Raw genomic sequence first — 23,964 nt, forward strand, 5'->3', positions numbered from 1 at the left:
AGACCCCCTGTTTTTAATATATATAAAGCAATAGACATGTATATGTCGATAAACTGAGGGTTCGCGTCACCCCCCCCATAGCCTGGTGCAAGCTGAACAAACACCAGTGTGCTAGCCCCTTCTGCAGATCTCAACGGATTCAAAAACAATATGAAATTTTTTAGCTGACAAGAACATGTCTGCTGCCTGCAGTCCCTGCAATAGCTCACCATGTTGCCTACTAACCGAAAGATCAAAAATTATCGATTTCATGGCGCTGCGAGCTCTGGAGAAGAAAAGCCACTTTAAAATTTGCATTGTTTAAGACATCTTTTAAAAGAAAAGACTCGCCCCCACCCCACCCCAAACACTTTGGGATGTGAAAATGGCTTGTTTTCATCTCCTTCATGATTTGCTATAATTCTATTATTTTTAGCAGCTGGAGTCCAGAAATGATTTTTTTCGACGAATTTAGGATTTTGCCGCAGTGTACATCTGCAGTCCCAGAATCCTCCGGTAAGTTAATCCCTCTTTCGATGGGAAACGCCTTTAACCTTCTTGTGAATGAAATACCTGCAACCATTTTGAAATTTTTAATAGAGGGACTGTGTGTGTGAGTGCATGTGTGTGTGTGTATTTTTGCACGCGTGTGGGCATTGGGGGGTAGGTGTGTCAAAGCATGCTTTCTTAGTATCGTAACGGTATCTGTTAGTTCTGAGAAATGCTAAGAAACATATACCTCCATATCCTTTGCCTGTCACGACGAGTCTCCATTGCTTCCTCATCACACTGTCTAAGGTAGCCGTGAAAACACTTCTTTAGAACGGTAAACCAAGGAAGGCCTGGAGAACACGCAACTTCAAGCGTGAAGGATGGTGCCAGCGTAACTAAAGGACCAGGCCACAGCCACCTCCATGGCCATCACCTCCTGCCACCTTCGCGATCCCTCCTCTGCCCTGCAGTTGTACGCACGCTGCGAGCTTTCCACCGTGGCTCTGTGCGGAATCTGCCCAGTGGGTTACTAGACGGCTTCTGTGTGGGAGAATAATCGACAGATAGACTGACAAGAGGTATTTACAACTGCTTAGCCTGTTCATCTGGAAATTAACAAAACGATGACACACCCCGACACGATGTTTTACAAATCAAAAGTCTGGGTCCATAAATAGTCCACTTGACAAATGTAGAAGGAAAAGCCGATTGTGAGGTTTTTGCCTGGTGTTTCCTCGGTATCATAAAGAAATTATTTTTTAACAGGTCTTCTTAGAGAATCAGTATTGGCTGTTTCTGAATGCATGGAATGTTGCTTGGTGCTACATTTCTGCTTGGAAAGGATCCTTCCTTCCCGGGGGGAATTGGGATGGAATCCAACATGGACCACACCCTGATTTCAGTTTGTTTTCCCATCATTTCTGCCTATTGTCAAGTAGAGTTGACTCACAATTACAGTTTTACTTTAAATGAAGGCACTAATCAAAAGAAGCAATCATCGGCTGTCCTCAAAGGGAGGCTCATTGTTTTAGGTGTGCAGTAAATGTTTAAATAATGGATTTGATAGAGCTAAGTATCCAAAAATGCAGAAGGACCAATGCTGGCTTATTAATATTTCTGCCCAAAGTGCAAATACAAACCGTGTGTGTGTGTGTGTGTGTGTGTGTGTGTGTGTGTGTGTGTGTGTGTGTTTTAGTGAGTATGCTCTAGGCTCATGGTCTATTTAGCCAAAGCTTGATCTGCCCGTGGCCGGTCGCAAGACAATCTATCCTGAGTCTCTGTTAAACCAGCCAGAGACAGGTATTTGTCTGCCCCCATTTCTTGAAATGAATTACTTGATGTGAAACCCATTGGGTTGACTCTTGGGAGAAAGGGTGTAAGAGAGAAACCAAGCATTTTTGTGAAATGTGTTATCTAGGGTCAACTGTTTTAGCAATTAATTTTATAAAACCACTTCACTTCTTAACTACTTATTTTATTTTCAAATTAGCTCACAGAGGAGCAGGTTTCCTTATTCACTAGGTATTTTGATGACATGTTTCTTTTTGGTGTAATGACAGTATTTGTCTTAATTTCACAGAAGTTATTCATCTTTTTTTGGTATAAAATATGGAGCAGTTTTGTTTTATGAGAGAAGTGAACAAAAATCCCGAGAAATTTTCAAACTCAGCTAACTGGTTTCAAGGTTAGTCAGCTGGTTGTTTCTCTACAGAATCACACTCGGAGAGAAAGGCAGCTCTGCATTGCCGTGCAGTCTACCTTGTCTCTGAAACACGCTTTCTGTGAATTATCAATGGGAACTGGGACTTTAAACTCTAAATTGGGACTGAAATACCCCCACTATATGCTTCATTTTAGCATCTGGCTAGAGAAATACAAATATAAGGGTGTCTTTATCTTTTAGGTCTTTCAATGGTGCAGACATTTCTTAACCGGTTTTAATAGTGTGCCTTTTTTTTTTTAATAGCAAAAATGGAACACAGAAAAAGCAAGTGTCTAAAAAGAAGAAAAGAGGAAAATCCTCTGACAGTGGTGAAGACAATTATCTAATTTTAAAAGCAGGATTTTAATAGAGTCGACCAAATGCCTTAGTTCTGCATCTGACGATTAAAATTGGGGGTTGGTAGTGGCAACCAGCACCGCTGCTCTGATGAGGTTACCTCTTCCTGTCCGTCTGTCTGAGTTCTGGCAGGCCAAGGCAGCCGAAGCCTGCAGCAGCCTTTATCCTCCGGAAATCCTAGCAGAGATGTGGAGGGGAAAGGTCTAGACAATGGTCCTCACAGAGCGGTTCCTTAGCGGTGGTGGTTCACAGGGCTTTGGCGATATATCTTTAAGATAGAAAAATGAGTCATTTAAAAAATAAGCTGGCCCTACAGCATCAGTCCTGGCTCAGAGGATGGGCAGGCTTCCTGCCAGTACCTGTACAGAAGGGCCTATTGTTTACTCGCGTTAATTACAGTGCTGGGATGAAAGAAGGCAGGGGGCAACTTTCACTGTTGCCATTGTTTGGGAAGACACGTAAGCACACAATAATAGACTGCAGACAGCCAACCCACCCCAACTGCTCCAGTTTTGACAAGTGCCAGTCCGGCAGGGCAACAATGGGGCCATTTCCAAGACCCAACTTCAGCCTATTGTAATGATTCAGAAAACATGCTCTTGAAGGATACAAAATTAGTTTCGAAAAATTTGAGGTTGCTCATAGGTCCTATCAGCAACACACTCGAGTTTCTCAAACAATAGAATAAAATTGCAGCCCCTGGAAAAAGTCCCCACGGTCCAGTGGGTCCAGGTAAGATGGGATTTCTAGGAATCATGCTGGTGAACAGTGCCTTGGCGCTGAACCACTTGTTCTAGTCAGATGCTGTCAACAGGCACTCATGGGGACTCCATGTCCTCCAGGGGTGGAGAGGGATGGTGGCTGGTCCCTGGGATCCCCTGTCGGGGTTCAGAGGCACAGCAGGAAAGGGGGGTCGGACACTCCTGCAGGCAATGGATTGTGGTGGGGTCGAGTTGCAGTTCGGGGACGTGGCGTCCGGAACACCGGGGGAGAGCTGGGCTCGGGTCTCGAACTCGCATCCTACATGGACGCGCTCCACCTGGCCCGCAACGGCGGCCCACACTCATCCCTTCGGCTTTCCCTGGCGCGGCGTCGGGACGCCACGCCCCGGCCCGGCCCCTCCCGGCGGCGCACGCGCAGAGCGGCTCGGGCCGGCGGGGACTACTTTCCGCGCCCCGCCCGCGCCCCGCCCCTCGTCCTCGCGCGGCGGAACGCTCCGCGCGGGGCGGCGGCGGCAGGATACACGGCGTGCGCCGCTTATAAGTCGCTCCTTGTGCGGCGCCATCTTAAGCCCTCGCTCGGTGGCGGCCGCGTCAGCTCGTGTCCTGCGCAGCCCGCGGCCCGGGGAGGCGGAGACGGAGCACGGTGGGCGCCGAGCCGTCAGCTCAGGAGGCCGAGGGCGAGCGAGCGGACGGCCGCAGGGGAGCAGCGCGCGGCCCTGAGGTGCGGCGCCGCGGCGGGCCGGCTCGCGCCGCGCCAGCGGGAAACTTCGCGGGCCGGGTGGCGGCGGGAGGCCGCGGGGGCGCGGGGGCGCGCGGGCTGGGGCCGGGGCCGGCCGGGCGGGCGCGCGCCGGGAGCCCGGATGGACGGCTGGCCGCCGTGGGGGTGGGGACCGCGGTTCGCGTCCCGGCTGGGGCTGCAGCGGGGGCGGGGTGGGCGGGGGCTCCGCCTCCGTGGCCCGCGGAGACGGGGGTGCGGGCGCCCCCGCGCACAGGGGACGCCGGACTGGCGCGCGTCGCCTCCTTCCGTCGTGGGGAACGTATAGATAATTTTTTTTTCCCCTTGCAACGACCTGACTGTGTGAGTTTGAATCCAAACAACTTTAAACCGTGGAGTCGCCAAACTCTTGGGTGCAGCGGGCGGGATGCGTCAGGAGCGTGTCCTCGCAGGGTGGCGTCTTGGACTCGCGTGGGGTCGGTGGCAGCGGGGCCGAGACCCTGGCGGGAATCTGGGATCGTGGGCGAGCGGCGGCCACTCCTGGGGGGGGGGTGCGCAGGATTCCGAAGCCTGGGCTAGGGGGAGGGGGCTCGTCCTTAGCCAGCCAGGCGAGCCACTTAGTGTGGGGTCCGCTTCAAGTGTGTTTTCCCTCAGCGCGTTTGCGCTCTGGGCGAGCTGGAGTGGCCGGAGCGCGGACCGCAGGCCGTGCGAGCGTGGCGCCCCGTTCCGAGTGTGGTGTTTGGGGACCGGACCTGGAACCGGCGCTCCCAAGTTGGGCGCCCCAGCCCCGCTCCGCTGCGCCGCCGGGCTGCGGGGCAGCTTTGTCTCGGGCTCGGGTCTCCAGACATCTGTGGGCTCCCCTCCCCCCGGCCTGAGCGCTGAATGGAGAGTGGCTGGGCTGCTGGTATGCGGAGGTCGGCGAGAGGAAACCGAGGAGTGGTTTTAGTGAAACGAGAGCTTTGTGCCGTGAATAATGGTGGCTTAGACCAGACAGCAAGCTCAAGAGACGGCAGCTTTGCCTTTGATAAAGTCTGCCTCATGTTTTTCACATGGCCAAGTTGTGAAGCGTTTTGTCTGGGATTTAGGAAGCCATTTCGCTATTTACTTGTGACTTGCAGACGTCTCTGTTCAGACTCTCCTCGTCCCAGCAAAGAGGGACTACAGCTTGCTCTGTTGGTTTCTCATTTAATGTTGCTTAAGCTTGTGGCTTTTGTATTTCGATGTGTCGGGCAAAAAACTTTATTTGAATTAAGGCCGCTGTTACATTTAGTTCACTTTACCTTTAAATATTCAGAAATTTCCGAATTAAAAAGAAGTGCCTCCAAGGTTTGAGAACGCCCTTTCGCAGCAGCAGTGTTGATGACCGGGCTGGCGGTAGTCGTTCTGTGACCTAACCTTTGTCCTGAAGACCAGTCTGGACAAGTGGTGGCGGGGGAAGTTGGAAACTTGCAGACCTCTTTCTCTACGAGTAGCTAGCGCCAGACCCTCCCAGGCAGAGTCCTTGAGGAAGCAGGATATCTGGACAGCTTGGCTTGCTTGAGACAGCGTCCTAGACCTCACAGTCGCAGGAAGACCAGCCTCAAATAGGGAAGCGTTTAATCGTGCGCAGGTGTCAAGAAATACGGTCTAGAGCAGTGGTTCTGAACCTTCCTAACGCTGCGGTACTTTCATACAGTTCCTCATGTCATGGTGACTCTCAACCATAAAATTATTTTCGTTGCTACTTCATAACTGTAATTTTGCTACTGTTATGAATCGTAATGTAAATAAATATCCGATTTTTTCCGATTGTCTTAGGCGATCCCTGTGAAAGGGTTGTTCGACCCCCCAGGTTGAGAACCACTGGTCTAGAGACTATATTGGATATTAAATGTCTGCAGCTTGAAGGGGGAGTATCTACTTCCGTAGTGATGATGGGAATAGAAATTGTTGTGAATGAAGCTTTAGCACTAGTTTCAGAATGCCACCGCCAAGGTGGGAGACAAGGAGACAAGTTTCTTGGAGTGTATTTTGAAATGTGTGCTCAGGAATACTGGTGGAGCCCTTTTACAAATGAATGCGGGGTAGAGACAAGAGCCTGTGCACCCTGAGGGTGGAAGTTTGGATCATCAGACTTCTAAGCAGTAAAGTGGACAGCGCAAGTAGATCAAAGTCAAATTAAATCTCAGTGTTTAAGTGAGGTAGTGGTCTGGGCCCATCACCTGGAGGTGTAGGTGGTAAATTTTCAGTGTGCTTTGGGCTTGGTCAGAAGCCTACCTGTGGGATAAACGCCTGATAAACTGTTCACAACTTGTTTGTAGAAAACGTTACAAATGTTAGCTTTTTTTGTGGCTCCTTTCTGTCAACTCATATTTACTATTTAAAACAATCTAACAGACAAGCAGCTGCTTGGGTGTAAGGCCTGTGGAGGCAGCCTCTGTCCTGAGAGGACACAGCTTGCGGACTAGACAGCCCTTGGGATGCTGCTGTTCAACAGCTGCAGAGCGTGTGACCCACAGGTCAGCTAGCAAGGTGAAATGAGTACCAGCTTGTGGTTTCACAAAACGAAAAATGATTTGTGTCGATTGAAAGTGAATCAGAAGTTTTTCACACTCCAGAGAAAGGTCTTTATTTTCTTGTTTACTTAAGAAAGTTTCCTTTGCATTTACGGTGAGCTTCACTTGACTCGGAACCTCGTATGTCTGCTGGTGTAGAACTCTGGAAGAATGCAGTCTTTCTTCCTTGGGGAGAAAAGCTTTTAAAAGAGGAGTAGACTTAGCCACCGCAGACACATTTCCCAGTTTGCAGTTGAGACAGCATTGCTGTGGTCGTGTTGAGCGCCCTCCAGTGGACAGAATACAGGTCACTTTTCCTCTTACTCCAGCAAGTTGAATGTATCCTGGATGATTCTGTGGTGAGGGCAGTTGTGCGGTACTCCCAGTTAAAAGGCTGGCGTGAGGTTAACTGCCCCTCTGCAAGCGAACAGGCAGTCAAATTAGGGGAGTGTTTAGGGCACTTCTGCTTACAGTGTGAGAAACCAAATGCTCAGGTGCCTCAAGAGAGGAAAGGCCGCATTGTGATTTAGAGGTGACTTAGTCTAAGAAGTCGCTAATGAGGATTTGTGTGCTGTAAAGTGAGTGTGGTTCCTGCCTGTGAACTGAGAACAGTATTGGTGGCAGGAAGGTGGTCTGCACTGCCAGGCTCACAGCACTTGGCCCTTTAGACAGACCTTCCTTTCCACTCAGTTCAGCCACTTCTCTTTGTAGCTTTATTTTCTGAAAATACTGTTTCAAATCAGTCTGGTTAATTACAAGAGTGAAGCCTATTCCAAATTAGTTTTTGAAGCGAAATGGTCAGTTTATGAAGGATTCTTGAGTTTAGATTTTGGTTTTGGATTCTGCTTCCCAGAACCTGGCTGAAATGAAATAGAACCAATTGGTGATCAAGTTAGCCTTCAGAGCTGTGTGTCTTGCTTTAAGGGAGCATTGTCACATTTGAGTGTGACCTTTTTTTAATTGCTTTTTATTTTTGAAGTAATTATATTATTTCCCCTTCCTTTTCCTTCCTCTATATCCCTCTCACTCTCATTGAAATTCATGTCCTATTTTTTCATTGATTGTTGTTAGACACCCCCACACACAAACTACAACCTGCTCAGTCTGTATGTCTTCAGTGCTGACCATTTGGTATTGGATAACTAACTAACTTGGTGTGCTCTTCTCTTCTCTAGGGAGACTTTCTCCCACTCTCAGCACTCCTAGGTTGCTTATAGTTCCTTGACTAGAGTCAAGGCTTCATGGTCTGCCGCCTCCCCCCACTTTAGCATGTTCATGCGCTATTAACTGTCTACCTAAAAAAAAAAAACAACTATAATACACATAAGTATAAGTATTCATACATAGTTTAAATGCAATTTTCTCATCTGGACTGTAGTGCTTTCAAAAACCAAAGACTTATCTAACAAAACCCCAATACCAGGCATGAGAAGCCTCTTTTGAGTTGTTGGCCAGATCTCTCCAGTAGACTCCCAAACATACACCTATTGCTATTACCCTTGGCTGCCCCCAAAAGGTGGAAGGTAAGTTCTTATTGCTAAGGGTGCCATGCACTTTAGACCAGAGCCCAGAGGCCCCTGAGCTGTAACTGACCTGGATGCCTTCTACCTGAGGACTAGCTTTCATGGAACCAGAAGATAAAGTACAAACTTACAAAGGAGGGAGGCAACCAGCAGTCCTACCTTGCTGTGATGCCTTCGAACAACAACAATGATCGGCATGGCTTGATAAAACCTAAGGGTGCAGTAGTGGAACTGCACACTTTGGGGTAACCAGCAGCTCTCTGCTCTCTAGTGGACTTAAGACCAGTTCAACAAAAAGAGAAACGCCTGGTACTGGAAACCTGACCAACTATCCAGGCTAATGAAGTCATGGATCTTAGAGAAGTAGTTTGGGTCCAGCTCTTTATGGTAGTCTTAAGTCTCCAAACTCAATGTGTTAGGCACCTAAATTCTGGGCAAACCCCACAGATGCTGTGTGCATAGTCTGTCAGCCCCATTCAACTTACTTAAATCTTTTTCTAGTTTAACTAGAAGCCTGAATCTCTAAGCTCAGTGTAGTATTAGGCTAATTTCAGACTTAGAAACAGTGTTGAGCTGGAGGTCAGCTGAGTGTGCTTTATTTTAGCAGTACATTACTCTTGGTCGGTTTGGTTTGGGTGGGCAAGTTAATTGCATTGGTTCAGTCTTTTACTGCTAGCCCTTTTTTCACTCCCAGTTAGTAAAGTGGTCTTTGTTTAAATGGTAGATTCTGGCTGGACTGAAAAAAATTGAGCTGATGTCCAAGAGCATCATCTATCTGAGCCTGGTGTGGCTCATCCAAAATCCAACACAAACAAAAGGCTGAGGCAGGAGGATTCTTGTGAGTCTTAAGACTAGCCTGCAGTACAGACTCAGACCATCTCAAAACAAATAGCAAAAGTGCCATCTGAATACAGTGCTGTAGCTGTGATTTTAATACATGGGTCTGTGCATCTTTCCTAGAACACGTAACTTGAGGCATCTAACCCATCCCATAGTCCCATGTTCTTCATGGAGCTGCTGGAAAGGGTTGCTTGCTTTCCTGGACAGGGTCCCTGTGTGGTTCAGGTTGGCCTGGAACAGGTTCTGGAGTGCTAGGATTGTGTGTACCACCACACCTGGCTAGTGTCATGTGGTATTCCAGAAGTTCTTCTAATTCTAGTGTATCAGCATTGGTTCGGAAGGCTGCTGTTCTGTTCCATGTCTTATCACAACAGTAATTTTGCTACGGTTGTGAATTGTAATGTAAATATCTGTTTTCCGATGGTCTTAAAAGCATCAGTCGACCCAAAGGGTTGTGACCCTCAGGTCAAGACACCTATCTGGATTCTGTGGGAAGCTGCCACAAGCACTTCCCATTTTTTTTCTTCTGATTTTTCTTGAGATTTAACTCAAATTTCTGGATTGATTTTCTTTTTTAAAGCAGATCTCTAACAGATATGTGTAACAGTTTTTAAAACCTGTGATTTATAACCAACCCTTGAGTAAGTACTTAAATCTTCCTATCATAGAGACCTTATCTGTGGTCAGCAGATTTGATTGCTCATTGGTGGACTGAAGGGGGAGGAAGAGCATGAAAGCTGGAGTGAGTATCATCCGGCTTGCTTTCCAGTAGCTGAAGGGGTGGGTGGTGTGTACCTGTAAGTGTATATATGCTTATGGGCACCAGCTGCATAAAATGTAAGGAACAGAATTCACTGCAGGATTTCTTGGGAGTGCAGTTTGAAGATCTTAAATTTGGGTTGGAGTAAGAATTGGTTAGGTTGCTGGGTGGTGACTGCAAACTGTTTCCTATATTTCCTTAATACAGAATAAGCAGGTGAAGAGCCATGCCCACTTTCAGAATAGACAAGGGCATAGGGATGAGTTTGCTTTCAGATTTTGAATGTGCTGTTGTAAACAAACAGCACATCACAGGGTTTCTTGAACTTTTTTTAATGCTGTGTGAAAAAAGCTTTCTTTTTATGCCAGTGAAAAGACTGCATAACATCAAATACCATATTAAATGCCGTACAATTCATTTAGATGGAGAAATAGAAACAAGTATTAGAGGACAGTGTGCTGACTTATCTTTTTAAATAGATTATAAGTTTAATGTCTTATTACTTTAATTTAGGATGTTAGCCCAGCCATTTTGTGATTCCATGTCTGATAATTATCTGCTAGAGACCTTTATTACCTACTTTTAACTGTGCTGTTATATTTCTTGGGTCCTACAGCAGAGCTCCAGACGTTGTTTGATACTGTTCTCATCCAGGAAGTTGCAATTGAAAGTCTAGGAATACCAGAAGAGCAGCAGACACTCTGGAGGGCAAATCATGACTGTTAAAATGGTGGTGGTGTTGCACAATAAAGCCCCGACATCCACTGCCAAAAGTTATATTTAAGAAAATGGTGGAAGCAGATTTTGCCTAGAGTGGTGGTTCACTTTTGTACTCCTAGCACTGTGGAGGCTGAGAGAGTAGGGATGCTGAAATCTCGTAGCAGAAGAAAGTTGGTCTTCTGAAGGGGAACTTGGAAAACGCTCTGCCTGTGTGCTGAAGGGCCTAAAGGGCCCCTCTACCCCAGCACACACTTCTCTAGGAAATGAAAAGACTGTTCGACCCCTGCTCTTTTTCTCCCCAACTAGAAGCGCAGCTGGAACCCATGACCTCTTCAGTTGCATCAAGGGTCCATTTTGACAGTGAGCGCCATAGAGTAGCAGCCACCTTACACCTTGCTTCACTCTGCTTGGGGCTGGGTAATCGGCTTCCTTTTGCAATTCCTGACTGGATTTGGTCACTAGTAAGCTTGTCACTGTGTTTATAGCAGTTTCCTCCTGGCTGCCCGGTGCTTGAGGCGTACTCTCTTTTTACATACTTTGTGCCACTGGACCCAAGGGTCTTATTCCTTGGGATCATTCTGTGTCAGACTCTAGACTTCCTCCCCCTCTTGGTAGTCTGTATTTCAGATGTCTTGGATTGCTTCCTTGTGTGGAGCACTTTATCAGCACCTGTCTCACTGTCTTCGTCTCCTTTAGGCCTGTCATAATTCCTGGTGATGCCAGGACCCATTTAGAACTGCCAACTCAAGTGTGGTCTGCCCTATGAATTGTTCCCTAGCAGTATGAATTCCGTTGGGTAACTTGAATGTACACAACTTTATGTCATTACTCTTTACTGTGTAGTTCAGCCACTCCTAACCCCAGGAAGACTTTGTGATATATTTTGGTTTGTGTTCTGACAAAAACTTCTTTATGGTGTTGTGTTTGAGCATTTTCAATCTCTCAGTTCTGTACTTGATATCTTCTAGTAAACTTGTTTTCTACCTCAGTTCAGCCACACATTCCCATTGTCACATACTCAACTTTGCCCTCCCCATCTCAAGCACTGCAGCCCCTCAATCCTCAGCTTAACAGCCTCATCTCTGGGCTCCACAGCCACCTCTGTGTGACTTGATGACCAACACTGCCTTCGTTCCTTTACCTTCCTTATCATGCTTTACTCTTCCATGCTGACCCAAGCTACTTCATCCTCACTCACCAGTGTTCTTGCTTTTTCCTTGCTAAGAATAATGAATAATTGGAAGAACCTTCCATGGACTCCCCTCCCTGTGGCTGTTCTTTCTCCTTCTTCTTTAGATGAACTCTGAAAATTGTTCTGGATGTGGCCAGAACAAGCACACAAGGCTCACTATTGTCCTGCACTTTAGTGCTTCCTGGAGGCCTGCCTGCTCTTACTGTCTACATACAGACATGCTGTGGTTTATACCATTAATGATTTTTCAAATGTCCCCTTCCTTTTTCATGTCCCGCCAGTGACCACCTTGTTGCACATGTATGGCCTCCTTCAGTTATTGTAGCATTAGCCCAGTTACTGCAGTTGCTTGGAGGTTTTTCATTTGACTTGTAGGTCACCACACCTGGGCAGGCTTTCTACATCCTTGACTGGCAGCTCCTTGGCTCTTGCCCTCACCTCTGACCTGTGTTGGAGTGGCTGAGCTGAAAGGTTAGTCCTTGAACCTCCCTATTTGGTTCATACTCACTATCCAGCTTTAAATAGATACTGTGTGCAAATGTATGCCTTAGTTTCTCTCCTCACTATAAATTCTTGGTTTCCCACCATGGTGCATTTATAAGAAGCAACCCAAGCAGTGTATTGGAAATTGACCCCAACTGTTCCCATTCCCAACTTACTGGGCTGTAACTGCGGCTCTTCACTCTTCTTTCGTAGTTGTGTCTAAATTCTCTGTAAGTCTCATCCACTTTTTTCTGAAGTATACCCAGCATTGAATCATTTCTTGCTGTAACCATGCCACCTTAGTCTTGGCTTTCACATTGCAAAGGCCTTTTAACTGCCCCTGCTGGTTATACCCTTGTTCCCCTTCGGTGCACTCAGCGCTGTAGCAAGAGGTAGTTTAACTCAGTTCACCAGTAGCATAAGCTCCTGTGTTGATCATGCTGTCTACCTAGAGTCTCCTTCAGACTGAAGCACTGTGTGCTTCATATTCCTTCCCATTGTTTACCCTGTTTTGAACATTACCATACCATCCTCCCTCCTTTGGTTTGATAATGGCCTGTAAGGCAGTACTTACTGCTGCCTTTCCCCCTTACAGGTCCTTCTGTTTGTGTGGGTTTGAAACGGACAAGTACTTGTGGATTTGTTTCCCCTCTGTTTGCTTTCAGCTAATGCATCGCTCACACCGTTCAGCCCCCTTTCAGTTCGTCCTGCCTCAGCTCTTGCTCAGACCAATCCATGGCCATGCTTTAGTTTTGGTCTTGTTGGTCACTCAGCATTTGGTGTATTTTGTTCTTTCTTGCTTCTAGGCTAACACTGTAGAATGTGGTCTGTGGTGCTGGGAACAGTGTGTGTGCTGTCGTATCAACTGCAGCTTTAGCTACCTGTGGCTAGTAGGCGCTTAGAGTGTGGCTGCATGACTGAAAAACTAAAATCTTAAATTTAAGCTTAAATGTCCATAGCCACAGGTAGCACAGCTTTAGGTGGGCACCATTTTCATGCCAGACCTCATTGCTCAAGCTCTGGTTCTCACCTTGCATTCCTCTTACACATTTCTCTTCCTGATAGCTTTGTTTGACTCCAAAGCACTGCCTGTCATGCTGCTGTAGTGTCTCTTGTTGCCTCCTGCCCTGGCCTGGAGTCACTGGTCTGCTGCTGTACCTGCTTGGCTGGTGTCCCTTTTTTCTTACAGTGTTTTTAGTCATATCAAGAATAAGCTATCCTGTCACCATGCTGAGGCAGGCCAGACCACATAAGCAAGCTCTAGGTTACACTAGAGACCCTGTCTAAAAGAAGAAAAACAAGAAACCATTTATTCAGCAAACAAATCCGCAATTTCCTACTGAAGGCTGGAGAACTTCCTATGTATGATTGGGCTATTTTCAGCCTCATTTTGTTGCATTCCACCCTCTTTTCAAATTAACCCACTGAGCTCAAAATGTGGTTCTTAAAGAATGATGGATCCCTGAATGTGTCAGGCCTTTGCACAAGTTACTGAGTTTTCCTGAGTCCTTCTGGTTTCAGCTTGAAGGCTACCCTTCAGAAAGCCTTTGGCAGCTCTTTGGTGGGACCAACCCCAGAACATTCTGGCATGTGGTGGATGCTGAAATGTTTAATGAACAAATGAAGGGAGTCTATATGCTAAATTTATGATGTTTGTGTCTTGAAACTGTTGTTCCTTTTATATAACAACTTGGCAAATTGAGAAAATAAAACACTAGTGGAGTATTCAGGTGTAGCTCCAGGTAATGACTCATTCATTTACTGATGTGTTTTGGGACTCATAATAGAACAGAGATGAGGGACTATTCCTTGAAGTTCTTTGTATTGAAATAACAAAATGCAGTTGCATTCTCAGTAAAATCTTGGCTCTCTGTAATACTCTGAATATCAGGGAACTTCAGAGCTGTAAGGCTTGCTGTTCTAGAAGCCTACCAAACAGTGAAATGTCAACTTGACTTGAGACTGCTGGGGCAGGGGAGCAGCTGCTGCCTGGGATCTACTGCTAGGATCCTTGTGTGTTCCTTTCTTGAGTTCTTTGTGTGCTTTTTAACCTCGTCTATTGCTACCTGATGTTATTATTGAAGTTTGGACTCCAGTGGTTTGTGTTTACTGCTCCTGAAGGCTTGTTATGTCAGTGTTCCGTGTGACACTTCACGCCAGTGCGCTGTGTCAGCTCCTCCAGGCTATGGCAGTTCTTGGGTTAGCAAGCATGAGAAGGATCCACTAGCGTGTGTGGGGACATCGGAACACACTTGCAGGTCCTTATGGTCTTTAAAGAGTTTAAAAATCTTACATATATTGAACCTCAATTCTGATTTATTATGTACTGGTGTTGGTGGCCTGAAATATTTTTTTTTCCCAAATAGAACTGTGGCTTTCATAGGTCATTTTGTTCCCTTGTTCATACAACCTATTGTGAAAGTTCACATGAAAACAACTAAGAGATGATGACCTTTTTAGTAACCTATTAACCAACTTAAAATTAAAAACCCTTTTGTTCATTTCTTCATGTTTTGGCTTAGTCTACTTAATCAAAAGATAATTCACTTGCTGTTGTCCTTGATTCTCGAGAGTGTGAAGCAGTGAAGGGTTGGCAAACTCCTGCTTTGTGAGGCAGGAGTTGAAGAACAGTTGACTGGAAGAGACCAGAGATAGTGTCTTGTGACATGGAAAGTGTGAAGGTGAGAAGTAAAGTGTTTTGAGTGCAGGGCCACCTCCTTAGTGTGGTGTTGTCTGTAGTGTCTTTCACAGAGTAGCAGGCTTGTGTAGTGAGAGTGCAACATTTTATTTTTTGGTAAGTCCATCAAATATTTGAGCTTAATATATGCTGAGCACTTTGCAGACTTAGGTTAGGAACTGATGGTGAGGTTTCAGTGCTCCCTGAGTTCATACCTTGAAGTTTTGAAAGCCAGAGTTCTGATTTGTTTGATGGGGAAGAGAGACTTGTAATGAGTACAGGTGAGGAAGATTTTTCTTAAGGGAGGGAAAGTAAACCATGAAATTACTTGTGGAGTGCTGCCGCTAACTCTGAGTGTGGAGGCCAACTTGAAGTACAGCATCCCCTTTCTTGGGCATGTTTAGAGCCTCATAGTAGAGTATAGAGTGATTCACCACTGAGAAACATTGGACCATAGATACTAGCTGGAGTTACTGTCAAGGAAACTGAGTGTTACTTAGGATTCTTTATCTGAAGTTCTGACCCTTATATTTATCTGCAGCATTGACTTAACCAGAGGTAACCCCGGAGAAGCAAAAAATAAGATTGAATTGACAAGGCTGAGCACTTGACTCAGGCTACAGACAGACCAGGATTTGAACAGACAGGAGTAGTTCATTAGTTGGGAAGCTCAGAGTTCAAGGCCATTCTTGGTTATATCAATAAGATGATCCCCCCCCCCCATCCCCAAGAGAGAATACAGTTTGTACTTCATTTTTAGCAGTTTTGCCTTTTGAAGCAAGATAGTAGAATTGTTTCCTCATCTGCATAGGGCCCATTTGATTAGTTTTTAGGCTTTTAATGCCGTATCTCAGTATTTGGCTAACAAGAATTTATTCTTAGACAAGTACCATTTTATTCTGTGTATCTGTGTGCACACATGTATGACACTGTCTTAAATTTGTCTATTGGTTCTGCAAGTTATATGCAAAACATTTGCATGCTTGATAATGTTGAAAAGATTGGGAGATAGTCTCTTACTCTTTAATGACTGTAAGTTGTATGAGAAATCCAGTCTTGACTGGCCACAATAACCACTTTCCTGGTCTACCTACTTTCTTTTCTATCTTACAGCCCCTCCCACTATGTGAACCCTGAGGTGGAGGGAGTGGCTGGCTTAGGCCTGAGACATGCTCTGCAAAGGCTTCCATACTCTCAGCCCCTAGGCACTTGGGAAGTTCTGCCTCACAACTCAACACTACTTGCTCAGAGGTTCCTGGTTCACTTTGAATTTTATTCTGCATCTTTATTGATCCCCGGGCTGCTCACGGTTTCCTGCCTGTGTTAAGTTGGTCACCATTTAGTACCTTTTTCATACCGAGTGTACTCCTCTTAAGAAGTGCCTGTTCTCTTCTGGAGTGCTCTGCCCTGCCTTGGAGAGCCTCCCTGACACCACACTGTAATGGCACTGCTCAGTTCTCCCTTCTCTTGTTGGGTGGGGAGGAAAGTTGGGGGAGGGGAGAAATATGGTCAAAATTGTTGTCTGAAAGCATCCCTTTAATAAAGAAATAGAGGCATTACTGGCTGTATGACTTTGACTTACTTCCAAGACTCTTTGATAATGTAACATCAGTAACAAAAGGTACTTAAAATTTGTTGGGTGGTTGAATATCTAGTCCATTTAACATATAGATTATTATTTATTCAGTTTAGTTAATGCAGTTTACAGCTTTTATGTTTCACTTCACAGGTGGAAGGCCTCTGATAAGTCCTTTAGCATTAACAAATGAGGTTTTAACTTACAAGGTGTTAAATGATAGTGTGAGCTATATGCTTCTAGTGAGTTTAATGAGCCCTCTCAGGTGTGGTTGTCATCCACCTTTCTGACTGGTCCTCTGAGACAGGCAAAAGGCTTTAGCTGTGGGGCTCACTGTTGTTACTGCTCACTCCACTTTTCCTGTTCTTTGTGTGCTGTGGATATTTGCCTTTAATCATGTTTTCAGTATGCTGTTTTAAAATTACCATGTAGGTAGTGGTACACTGCCTAGAATTTTAACTAGAATGCGTATATGTATGAGGGTGTGCATATATCCCTTGTGCTTTCTATTAGGACTTCAGTTTTAACAAATACTTTTATAACTGCTTTAGTTTGATTTTTACTTTTTAGTGGTGTTTGATGGAATGGTTTTCATGCTGTAAGGTGCAGGTGACAAGCCAGTTTTTCTAATATCTATCTTGTCGAGGTATCCAGCTCTTTTTGAGTGGTTGGAAGACCTGCTTTCCATTCCTGTCTAGGCATTGTTTGCTTTTGCTAGTCTTGTCCATAGGAAAATGAGAATAAATTGTTAGTGCTACAGAGATGTAAGCATGTAAAGCCTAAGGACGTCCCAGTTTCATGAACGACGGCCATGCCAGCTGCCCCACTGGGTGCTCAGTGAGGCTCATAGAGCAGGGCGGGGCAGGCGCTGAAGTGGCTTCCCTAAATCAGCTCAGGAGTTAGTGATTTTATTTAATAAAGAACTCAGACGAGGATTTGTTTTGAGTACATTGAATCAACCAGATTAGAGAGAGCTGGCATGCACTTTTTCTAATTCGGAAACAGACCTCTGTGTACTCATCAGCACTGTTTCTTTCTCTTGATGCTGTCGTGCATGGATTCACAATTGCATTTTTTTCTGTTCTGAAGCAAAATAATTTTTGCTTATAATTGTAATGTCCACTTTTTATTTCATTGCAGCTGAATTTTCTGTTCAGTCTTATTAGATTATAAAACCTATTTAATGGGCATAAAAGTGCCTCTGGAGTGTAGACAGGTGTTCTCAAGTTTAAACATGCAGTCAGTCACTCATGAAGTTGAGAGAATTGGATTTTTTTCATTTAGGTTGGCTTCATTTTAAGAATTCTAAAAGTTTAAAAGCACGGAGATTTTTTAAGTTTCAAAATAACATTGGGCTATAATTTTTATTTATTTAGTTCTATGTAAGGTATAGAGAATACTGTAACAAAACACACCCATATACTCACCACTCGGATTAATAAGCATTTTGTAGTTGACACAGTTTTACTGTACCTGATTTTTAAAATGAAACCTAAAACCTGCTGAAGAGTTGGTGCTGTCCTATCTCGCCGAGGCAGCTGTGTGCAGCGTTCACACATTCTGCACAAGCCCTGGAAGCATGACATGGAGTCATAACTGTGCACGTGTGGTGGGTGAAGCCTGCTTCGTTAGTCTGCGTGTGATGACTGCTTATGCTAGTAAGCACTGATGAGCTGGAGGGAAAGGATGCTTAACTTAGGTATGTCAGTTGAGAATTTTATCAATGTGTATAATGTACTTTGATCATATTTGCCCCACAGTTCTTCCTGTCATTCCTCCCAGGCCTACCCACCACCACTACCCCAGAGCCGTCCACACTTTATGTCCTTTCTTTTTGTTAATATCCCACAGGTTCCAGTTTATGCCGCCCTTAAGCTCATGGGTGTGGGGCCATCCACAGTTGACCTACTACTGGAGTCCCTGTCCTTCAAGAAAACGGACTTTCCTACCCTAGCGCTCACCAACTGCTCCTTAGCTCTGGGCTGGGGGCCTCATTTGCCCCCCATGCTAGAATGCTCACTGGCTTCATCTTGTGCTAGTGTCTGTTTTTGAAAGAATGCTTTTTTTTTTCTGCATTTTTTTCTTTCTTGTGTGTCTGTGTGTGCCTGCACACATATGGTGGGCCTCAGGGGACCGCTTAGGGAAGTTGGTGTTTTCCTTCACCGTGTGAGTCCTGGAGATGGGGCTTGGCAGCAAGTGTCTTTACCCACTGAGCCATCTTGCTAGCCCATACCTACTTTTTTATAATAACATGTTCTTGGTGATGTCTGTGAAAGACCATTTTAACATTTTTATGGTCTGAAGGGTTAGTACTATATTGTACTCATTGGTGAGACTGACAGTAAATGCAAAGTTATAATTGTAAAATTGAAGAATGTGAACAGTTGTCCAAAATTTGCATATTCAAAGTATTTCTTAGGTATAGTGCATATGTGTGTTCCATAAAAATAAAGTGCCACATTAAAAAACCTGACAACTCAGACTTGTAGCACAGACAAGACAGAACAAGAGTTTAGGTTCCAACCAAATAGACTACACTACACCCTGTAGCAGCACTACAGGTGGGGATGGGTAGGCAGGGATAACTGCTAAAAGCAGGCTGGGATCACAGTTGATCATAACAAGTCCTTGATAAGTGGACAGTTTGTATGGTGCCTTCTGTGAACTTGGTATTAACTCACATTCTGTCAGTTTTTGGAGCCATGTTGATTGATAATCAGTCAATCAATGGTATTAATCAAAGGCATAGATGTTCTTTTATCCTTTAAAACCCATGGTGTCTAGAGTTCTGTCATTAGAATTAGAGAATTTCTTCTATGCTAAGATGTTTATTGTGTCCTGGTATTACAAGCAAGCGAGGAAGGACTAAATATTCAAGAATTGGAGGCAGGATTCAGTTCTTCTATGATTAGTCACTGCAGTACAGGTGTTCATAGTTTTATAAGGGTTGACGTGTGGGATTTTTATTTGAAACATACTTAGCAGTAATTTTATATACTACCAAAATGTTATAGAACTGGCCAAAGATAAACGTACTCAGCACTGTGTAGAAAAACGTATGAGCCTGTGGCTTGGGGTGAGGGATGTACAGTCATTAGTGATAGTCTGATCTCCTTGCCGGGCTACTTTTTTGTTTCTCAGCCATCTGTGTGTCTGTAATTCAGGACGTTTCATTCCAGGTCAGAATATACAGCTGAAGAGGACAAGCGGAAAGGGAACTAGAATGGTGGCTGAAATGCAGGGACCTCTGCTTTCAGATGGACACAGTTTACTAAAGAATTCTTTAAAACCTGAAGATGAACCCCAAAGGTTATGACATTCTAGAATTAGAGCAGCATTTTCTTCAGTTAACTGGATTTGTTCTAGTACACAGTTTGTGAAAAGTGAATTGTTGGCATGAACTGTCAGTGTTAAAACTGGTTTTATAATGTATATGCTTTATGCAATGACATCCACAGTTACTAATAATTTATTACAAGGTAAATAATTAATTTTATCCTGATGGGAACTTGGAGAATAATTTTAGTGTAAATCTATACTATTTCTACAAGAGGCATTTATAGATAGATCAAATCATATCTTTGCACTCACAGATAATTAGAAAAGTAAAAGACACATTGAAAGAAAGAGCAAGAAGAAACAAATCCAAAGATAGATGTATATATACAGACTCCTTAGACTGGGTGAGGAGATGCAAGAGAGGCTGTGAGCCCTGTGCACCTTGTCAGAGGTCACAGACGTTGTGTGTAGCACCTTGATGGGTGCTTAGGCAGGTTCTCCTGACACTTCTTGTGATTCTTACTGAAATGCCTGGGTTCCTGGATCTATAACCCTTTTCTTTTTTTATGTTTGAGGTCTTTCCATGCAGTGTTTCAGGAGTGTTTTGCAACTTTGGTTAATATTTAACTTGCATTTTTTTTGTTTCAAGTTTCATGGGGATACTAGGTTAAAATATTTGTGGCATCAATTTACCCCATTTAAAAAACACTGTCTGTTTCTGCTGAGTTTGCTTTCTTGGGCTTTTCCTTTGATGTTAAAGAGTATCCCACTGTGGCAGATAGAAAGCATTGATTACCGGGAACTTGAGATTGGTCCCTTAATAATTGGCAGGGAGTGTTGGAAGAGAGCTAGCCCTTGGCCTGAAGTCTATGATGAGGAGAAGTTTCCTTTGGGACAAGACTCTGCTCCACTTTACTCCTTTCAGAGCAGGGTGGACTCATCAGTTTCTTTGGGTGGATAATGCTAAGAAGTCCTATATTTTTGTAGAAAATGCTTTGGCCTGCATGTTGCTACTTACCCTGACAGCTCCATTTCCTCCTGTTTTTGCTCTACTAGTTGGTTAACGTTTGTTCTCCTCTACCCCACAGGGTTGTTGTAAGGGGGAAGGGTGGTTTTCATGAATACTGCATGGTTTTTTAGGTGCTGGCACTATATGCTGAATGTATGTTGTGTTCAGGACGTCAACATGTGCAGATATTGTGAGTTTAGAACATGAACTTTTCCCCCATAAAATTATTATAAATCATGCTCCAAATCAGCAGGTCAGCTATCTACACAGGTTTTACCCAGGAAAAGGGTGTTTGGGCTGTATACCATAAGGAGGAAACAGGCAGGTGCACAGCCTGCAGGAGTGGCACTGCTGGTCTCCAGGCCTGTTGGTGTTAGCCAGATGAGGAGCTCAGTCATAGACGAGGGTCAGGTCTCCCTCTGAGAAGCTGCAGTGGGGCTGCACCTTCGTGAGGGCTGGGGTGCCAGCACTACCTAAGGTGAGCACAGCAAGGCCACAGCTGTCCCTCCATGAGGAGTGGACTTCTCTGTTGATTAGAGGGGGAACGTTGTGATGCCCCACCAGTGACTGTGCCTCTCATCTTAGGTACAAGATTCTTTTTTTATTCCCCTTTGGTTTTTCAAGACAGGGTTTCTCTGTGTAGCCCTGGCTATCCTGGAACTCACTGTGTAGACCAGGCTGGCCTCAAACTCAGATCCATCTGCCTCTGCCTCCTGAATGCTAGGATTAAAGGTGTGTGTTACCATTGTCTGGCAGGGTACAAGATTCTTGAGGGAGAGGTCCCTCTCAGTTGACACCTTTAAGTGTCAGTTTGTGTACTGTGGAGCCTTAAGCAAGGGTCCAACTTGAGTTTACTTGCTTTAGCCTCAGAGGAGTGAGTGATGAACTCCAGATGTGATCCCAACACTCAGGAGGCCAATGCAGAAGGAATGCCAGCCTGGGCTTCACAGTAAAACAGTTTCTCAGAAAACAAAGGAAAAAGTCAACATGGCTCCCTCTATCTACTTAGAGAAAAAAAATTGTCATTATTGTGAGGTTTCCAACTTCCTTAAACATTCAAAATCACCTTTGCATGAATTGAAAATGCAATCATACCTAAGGGTCCTTCCTGTGTCTTTATACACCCAGTGTTAATTTGTAAGTATTCTTATGTTAGCTGTAGTACAAGATGAACCTGCTTGGGACAGACATAAAAAATGGAAATCTGTTCATAGAGTACCTAGAGGCCATGAACCTTTAGCTTCCATTTTTGGTGATTTGGTATTTTCCTTGAATATTGTACAGCAAAACCAAAATGCAGACCTAATTTAGACTAAAATTTACCTGTGGGAAATGTTATACTCTTGATCACAGGGGCCTCTCCATACCAGTTGCCGTGGTGTGTACATCATTGCTTGAACTTAGACAAATCTTACTGATAAGTGTATTTCTATTTGTGCTTCAAACTTTGACTTGAAAATTAACTTTGTTTTTTAAATTGCATAAATCACCATTCTGATCAGTATGTTATCAGGAATAACAACTGATTTGTTTCATAAAAATTGGTGTTTTTTAAGACTCTACTGCCTCCATGCCCAGCCTGAGTATCTTTAGCTTTCAGGAATTCATAGAGCAGTTGGGTTTTGAATAGTGGTCCCTTTGCTGGCTTTCATCGGAGAGTGAACATTTCATTCTCCATCAGCACCTTCTGTGTCTGCAGTGTGTTTCTGCTGAGGTATATAACCTTCGCTCAGAAGGTCAGTGGTGGTGGAGCTATGGTTTTTAGGGTCTGTGTTTTCAGTGTGTCCCATAGTGAACTGGCTTTTGGTTTGTGCTGGTAGGGCATAGCCTAACACGTGTAGCAGGCATCTCAGTGATCTGAATTAAAATCAAGCTTAAATTTTAATGACTTGATTGATTTCCCCCCAGGGTATCTGAAGCTTAGTGTACAACTGCTGTGACACTCCTGTGTGGACAATGGCTACTCAAGGTTTGTGATGCGAATCAAGCTGAGGCTGCTGCACTGGGGAGCTGCTTTGTGGCTTCTGCACGGGTCTGCCTTAGAGTCCCTGTCCCTCTTCCTTTGCCAGCCCACCTTTTGCTCTTTCCACTTACTACTACTGGCTCGGTGAGATAATCAACAAGCCACCCTTGGGAATATAGTTTGATTGGATGATTCTGGAACCTGAGTGCCATTAGGTCGCCCCCTGTTCCATCATGGAACACATACTGGCTATCATTCTGCTCTCCTTGGCGGCCTTTCTAAAAGTGTTTCAATGATGGGTCATTGTCCCAGATGTTTTATTCAGATAGTGTTTTCAGTGCACTGACATGTTTTGTTTTTACAGCTGATCTGATGGAGTTGGACATGGCCATGGAGCCAGACAGAAAAGCTGCTGTCAGTCACTGGCAGCAGCAGTCTTACTTGGATTCTGGAATCCATTCTGGTGCCACCACCACAGCTCCTTCCCTGAGTGGCAAGGGCAATCCTGAGGAAGAAGATGTGGACACCTCCCAAGTCCTATATGAATGGGAGCAAGGCTTTTCCCAGTCCTTCACGCAGGAGCAAGTAGCTGGTAAAAAGCATTGTGTGTTTAAAAGCTATAATTAAATTTCTTAGCAAGGATGTGTGATGGCTTAGACACAGATCACAAGTGAGAAGTAGAGGAAAGGTGGAGTGTAGCGTCACTTTTCGCACTCAGGACAGTAAAGTCTCACATGGATTTACCTTTCCCAGATATTGATGGGCAGTATGCCATGACTCGGGCTCAGAGGGTACGAGCTGCCATGTTCCCTGAGACACTAGATGAAGGCATGCAGATCCCTTCTACACAGTTTGATGCTGCTCATCCCACTAATGTCCAGCGCTTGGCTGAACCATCACAGATGCTGAAGCATGCCGTTGTTAATTTGATTAACTATCAGGATGACGCGGAACTTGCCACACGTGCAATTCCTGAGCTGACAAAACTGCTAAATGATGAGGACCAGGTAAGCACTCAACACAGCTTTCTTTTTAGTCTACTTTGAAGGAAACTGTCAAGGGGATGACAATGGCTGCCCCACATCAGTATTTGGAAACTAATGGTGCTTCTTCATTCCCTGTACTCTAGGTGGTAGTTAATAAAGCTGCTGTTATGGTTCATCAGCTTTCCAAAAAGGAAGCTTCCAGACATGCCATCATGCGCTCTCCTCAGATGGTGTCTGCTATTGTACGCACCATGCAGAATACAAATGATGTAGAGACGGCTCGTTGTACTGCTGGCACTTTACACAACCTTTCTCACCACCGTGAGGGCTTGTTGGCCATCTTTAAATCTGGAGGCATTCCTGCTCTGGTGAAGATGCTTGGGTACGAAAGTGTGGTCATGGGACTAGAAGGGTAGGAAGTGGAAGGTGCCACTGTGGCTGACAGAGGTTCTCTT

The 23,964-nt window shown here is 44.9% G+C and overlaps 1 protein-coding gene across 4 annotated transcripts in view; it reads left to right on the plus strand.

The window, feature by feature from the left end:
• The first annotated feature begins 415 nt into the window (after positions 1-415).
• Positions 416-23,964, plus strand: part of Ctnnb1 (catenin beta 1) — a 32,810-nt gene continuing 9,261 nt past the window's right edge. For 2 of the 4 annotated variants that reach the window (XM_052724667.1, XM_052724692.1), the window contains exons 1-5: positions 3,858-3,973; positions 22,469-22,529; positions 22,888-23,115; positions 23,277-23,530; positions 23,653-23,891. In XM_052724667.1, the coding sequence (XP_052580627.1) occupies positions 22,517-22,529; positions 22,888-23,115; positions 23,277-23,530; positions 23,653-23,891 (734 nt within the window). In that variant the 5' untranslated portion in view covers positions 3,858-3,973; positions 22,469-22,516. Of the gene's footprint in view, positions 496-3,857; positions 3,974-4,310; positions 4,331-22,468; positions 22,530-22,887; positions 23,116-23,276; positions 23,531-23,652; positions 23,892-23,964 lie in introns of those variants that run through there. The other 2 variants (XM_052724673.1, XM_052724683.1) reach the window with 2 other exon arrangements.

This window comes from Peromyscus californicus, unplaced genomic scaffold (assembly GCF_007827085.1).
Source record: "Peromyscus californicus insignis strain IS unplaced genomic scaffold, ASM782708v3 Scaffold_11__1_contigs__length_118956290, whole genome shotgun sequence".
Lineage (NCBI taxonomy): Eukaryota > Metazoa > Chordata > Mammalia > Rodentia > Cricetidae > Peromyscus > Peromyscus californicus.